At 36.1% G+C, this 5673-nt stretch overlaps 1 protein-coding gene across 1 annotated transcript in view; it reads left to right on the forward strand.

Moving 5' to 3' along the window:
- LOC18052050 (receptor-like protein 9DC3) overlaps positions 1–2968 on the forward strand; it is a 5551-nt gene extending 2583 nt beyond the window's left edge. The window contains exon 2 of the mRNA XM_006447717.2: positions 8–2968. Coding sequence (XP_006447780.2) covers positions 8–2968 — 2961 coding nt within the window. The remainder of the gene's footprint in view (positions 1–7) is intronic.
- The last annotated feature ends 2705 nt before the right edge of the window (positions 2969–5673 follow it).

The raw sequence follows: 5673 nt of genomic DNA on the forward strand, positions 1-5673 counted from the left end.
CCCCAAGGTTGCATCATGGAAGCTGGATGAAAAAGATAGGGACTGCTGCTCATGGGACGGTGTCAAATGCAATGAAGACACTGGCCATGTTGTGGAGCTCGATCTTGCTAGCAGTTGCCTCTATGGTTCTATCAACTCTACCAGCAGTCTCTTTCAGCTTGTCCATCTGCAACGGCTTAGTCTCTTCGATAACAACTTCAATTTCTCTGAAATCCCTTCTGAAATCTTAAACTTTTCAAGGCTGACCCATTTAAATCTCTCTGAGTCTTATTTTTCTGGTCAAATACCGGCAGAGTTGCTAGAGCTTTCCAATTTAGAGGTCCTTGATCTATCATTTAATAATTTTGATAATTTTTTTCTTAAGCTCCAAAAGCCAGGTCTAGCAACTCTAGCTGAAAATTTAACCAACCTGAAAGTACTCAATCTTATCAATGTCCACATTTCTTCAACAGTTCCTCACACTTTGGCAAATTTATCTTCTTTGCGTATCTTGTCTCTCAGTGGATGCGGTTTGCAAGGTGAATTTCCCCCAGGGATATTCCAGTTACCCAACCTTCAATTCCTTGGTCTGGTGTACAATGGAGATCTTACTGGATATTTGCCACAATTCCAGAAAAGCAGTCCCCTTGAAGATTTGAGACTTTCAGCCACGAGATTTTCAGGTAAGATTCCAGATTCAATAGAAAATCTTCAATCGTTATCTTACTTGGATATTAGAGAATGCTCCTTTAAAGGAAAAATTCCATCTTCACTTGGTAACCTTACCAAGCTCGAAAATCTATACCTTTCTGGTGGTAATGGATTTTCGAATGAGTTGCCTACCTCCATTGGAAATCTTGCTTCTTTGAACACTCTAGAAATTAGCTCATTCAATTTCCCTGGTACACTTCAGGCTTCCCTTGGTAATCTTACCCAACTTGATTCATTGACAATTTCAGATAGCAATTTTTCTGGTCCAATGTCTAGTTCATTGTCTTGGCTCACTAATCTTAACCAACTCACTTCTTTGAACTTTCCCTACTGCAACTTAAATAGTGAGATCCCGTTTGGGATCTCCAACCTAACACAACTTACTGATTTAGATTTGAGTGAAAACCAATTAACTGGTCCAATCCCATATTGGTTGATGAACCTAAAAAAACTGTCTTTTCTTGACTTGGGGTTTAATCAACTGAGTGATCACATCCCAGTTGAAATTAGTAACCGAACTCAACTGCAGTATCTGCAATTATCATCGAATCAATTGGAAGGCTCTGTTCCAAGCTCTATCTTTGAGCTGAGGAATCTTGAAAGGCTTGACCTTTCCTTCAACAATCTCAGCGGCACAGTGGATCTAAACATGTTCCTTCTTAGCTTCAAACGTTTACGAGCATTAGTTCTCTCGTCAAATAAAATGTCACTGCTCACTAGAACCACTTCTAGTACCAATATGCAGAAATTTAAGATAATAGGATTGAGATCATGCAACCTTAGCGAGTTCCCATCTTTTTTGCACAACCAAGACCAATTGATGTCACTGGATCTTTCCTCTAACAAGATAGATGGAAAAATACCTGAATGGTTGTTCAGTGCAGGTACAAATAGTTTGGAATATTTGAACCTTTCTTACAATCGATTGATGGACTTCGAGCACAATCTCCGTGTTCTTCCATGGAATTATCTTAGAGCCCTAGACCTTAGGTTTAATAAGCTGCAAGGACCACTCCCAATTCCATCAGCGTCAATTTTTTCATATCTCATTTCAAACAATCAGCTGACCGGGGAAATTCCACCATCAATATGCAGTTTGAATGGTCTTCATGCTCTTGATTTGTCTCACAACAACTTAAGTGGCATGCTTCCTGAATGTTTGGGCAATTTCAGTGTTGAGTTGTCAGTATTAAAATTGCAAAGTAACAACTTTCAGGGAAGCATTCCTCAGACCTTCACGAAAGGAACAAATCTGGCTATGATTGATTTAAGCAACAATTCATTGCGTGGGAGAATCCCGAAATCACTGGCAAATTGTGTGAAGCTCAAATTTGTCCATCTTGGGAATAACCAAATCACTGATGTCTTCCCTTCCTGGCTGGGAACTCTTCCAGAGTTAGAGGTTCTTGTCTTGAAATCCAATAACTTTCACGGAGAAATAAAGGAACCTCGAACAGCTTTTGATTTTTCGAAGCTCCGCATCATTGATCTCTCTCACAACAGATTTGGAGGCATTCTTCCGTCGAAGCACTTCGATTGTTGGAATTCTATGAAATATGTCAATGCAAGTAACCTAACATATATGCATGATACACTAAATCCACGCGGTTATCCTGTATCTACCTATTTTGGCTTTTTTGATTACTCAATGACAATGAGTAACAAAGGCACAGAATTGGAATATGAGAAGCTCTCAAATCTGATCACAGCAATTATTCTCTCCAACAACAGTTTTGTAGGAGAGATTCCAACATCAATTGCTAATTTAAAGGGGCTTCGAAATCTCAATCTTTCCAACAACAATCTCCAGGGCCGCATTCCATCATCTTTGAGTAACCTAACGGCGATAGAGTCAATGGACCTCTCCAGTAACATGCTTTCAGGAAATATTCCTCAACAACTCTCAGAGCTCACATTCCTTGCAGTCTTTAATGTGTCAGATAACCTGCTCACAGGGCCAATACCACGAGGGAAACAGTTCGACACATTTTTGAAGAGTTCATTTGATGGAAATCCAGGGTTGTGTGGGGGACCTTTGTCAAAAAAATGTGAAAACTCCGAGGCTTCACCACCAGAAGAAGATCCGCACTCAGAATCTGTGTTTGCATTTGGCTGGAAGACAGTTCTGATCGGATATGCAAGTGGGACAGTATTAGGAGTGGTACTTGGGCACAGCTTCAGCACAAGAAAGTATGAATGGCTTGCCAAGACCTTTCGACTGCAACCGAAATCTAATGGGAGGAGGAGGAGAGTCGGGAGACACAGACAACTGATGTAATTAACCGTTTTTCTTTTTCTTTTACGAAGGGGCTGTTTTGTTGTGCTTTAAATTTCTTTTTCCTTCTTTTCTTCGAAGTTTAATAAACGTTTTATTATTGTATTTTATTATTAATAAACGTTTTCTAAGAAATTTAGCAGCCTTAATTTAAACTGAAACTATCGTGATTTAGGATAATTTCTGGTTAACATTATGGACGAGTGGAAGTACCACAATAAGAGTATGTGATCAACTTCATAATTTGTCTCCAGCTCTTACTTATTACTTAATTCTGGCGCACGCCATTGACAATTAAAATTAACGAATCCATGTGGTCAGGGGTCAGGGATAATCATAATTCAGTGTAGACAAAAAGCATGGTTAATAGCCGGCAAGGGAGAAACGCTGGATTGGTTTTCTTTTTCTTTTCTTTTTTTAAATGTAATCTTTCAATTTTATCCTCCATAATAATATATCTATATAATTTTTTCAGAAATTATCTCTACACCACTTTTGTTTTGTCATATGTATATCCAATCACCTCAAAATTTTGGCATGTTCTTCACTCCACCTTTATTTTTAAGTTTTTATCAATAAACTACTTTGACACTATAAAATGATCATTTTACCCTTAAATGAATTAAACAACTATTTTATTATACAATATTTTAAAAAATTAAAAAATTATAATTACAAGAATACCCCTGATTTTAATAAAATAAATAAATCTCAAATCTAATATGTTAATTTTTTATAATTACAATTTCATTTAAAAATTATCATGTTAATATTTTGTAATTATAATTTCATTCAATTTCTATAGAGAAGTTTCTTAATATTAATTATAGGGAAGTTTACAATAATTATAGGGAGTTTTTCTCTCCATGTTAATTTTGGTAAACTTCCCTATACCTAATTTAATTATAAAAATTAAATGAAATTATAATTACAAAAAATTATGATTGCAAGGTGTTAATTTTTTATAATTATAATTTCATTTAAAAATTATCATCTAAGATTTTGGGATTTATTTGTTTTATTGAATTTAAAGGTATTCCTATAGATATACTTTTTTATTTTTTAAAATTTTCTAGAATAAAATAATCTTTTAATTCATTTAGGGGTAAAATGATTATTTTTAATGTAAAAGTGATCAATTGATATAAGTTTAGAAATAAGATAGTGAAAAAAATAATTTAAAATTTTTTAATGATTAAATATACATACGATAAAATAAAAGTGGTTCAAAGATAATTTTCCTAACTTTTTTTCTTAATTTATATGATGTTCTGGACCAAGCGCTTGTTTTCATGTGTTTGTACAAATCGATTTTGCCAAATTCACCGAATTATACTAACAAAAAAGGACCATTTTCGTGACTAGCTTTATTTTGAACCCATGACAATGGCTCTCTATTCCAACTCCCGCATCCACAAACCAACGTTTTTTTTTTTTTGTTCTTCTTCCAAATCTCTAGATACAACTCATAGAAAGAACCTAAAATTTACTTAAAAGAACGCCATGTGGTTGATAGATGCCCAGCACAATCCCATATTTAATTTTCTTAAGCAACCTTTGTACGTTTAATAATTTTGTTCCAACCAAGTTTGGGGGTGAATTCTCAAAAGCCATTTGGGTTGATGCTATCTCCTCTTGATAGTACAGACAAAAGCATGGTCAATAGCCGAATAGGAAGAATACGACACTCAGAAAGAGCCTAAAATTTTTTAATCCTAAAAGAAGATTTGATTGTGAATTAATCCCAGTAACATCACATTTGGCGCCGCCTATAAAAACATCTCAATTCTATGCCTGACCCTCCAAACAAAATCCTCCAGCCTTCCTATCATAGAAAGTTTTAAAAGGAATTGTGTTTGATACACTAAGGCCAAGCTGTTATCCTACATCTACCTATTTTGGCTTTTTTGATTACTCACTGACAATGAGTAACAAAGGCACAGAATTGGAATATGAGAAGCTCTCAAATCTGATCACAGCAATTATTCTCTCCAACAACAGTTTTGTAGGAGAGATTCCAACATCAATTGCTAATTTAAAGGGGCTTCGAAATCTCGACCTTTCCAACAACAATCCCCAAGGGCGCATTCCATCATCTTTGAGTAACCTAACGGCGATAGAGTCAATGGACCTCTCCAGTAACATGCTCTCAGGAAATATTCCTCAACAACTCTCAGAGCTGACGTCACTTGAATTCTTTGATGTGTCGGATAACCTGCTCACAGGGCCAATACCACGAGGGAAACAGTTCGACACATTTGGGAAGAGTTCATTTGACGGAAATCCAGGGTTGTGTGGAGGACCTTTGTCAAAAAAATGTGACAACTCCGAGGCTTCACCACCAGAAGAAGATCCGCACTCAGAATCTGTATTTGCATTTGGTTGGAAGACAGTTGTGATTGGATATGCAAGTGGGACAATAATAGGAGTGATTCTTGGGCACATCTTCAGTACAAGAAAGTATGAATGGCTCGCCAAGACTTTTCACCTGCAACCGAAAGCTAATGGGAGGAGGAGGAGAGTCGAGAGACATAGGCAACGGATGTAATTAACCTTTTTTCTTTTTCTTGTATGAAGGGGCTGCTTTATTGTGCTTTTAAGTTTCTTTTTCCTTCTTTTCTTCGAAGTTTAATAAACGTTTTATTATTGTATATGGACTATATTGTCAGTGCAAGCAGGCTAACAATTTAATGGTTCTTGGCAATTTT

Source organism: Citrus clementina, unplaced genomic scaffold (assembly GCF_000493195.1).
Source record: "Citrus clementina cultivar Clemenules unplaced genomic scaffold, Citrus_clementina_v1.0 scaffold_2, whole genome shotgun sequence".
NCBI lineage: Eukaryota > Viridiplantae > Streptophyta > Magnoliopsida > Sapindales > Rutaceae > Citrus > Citrus x clementina.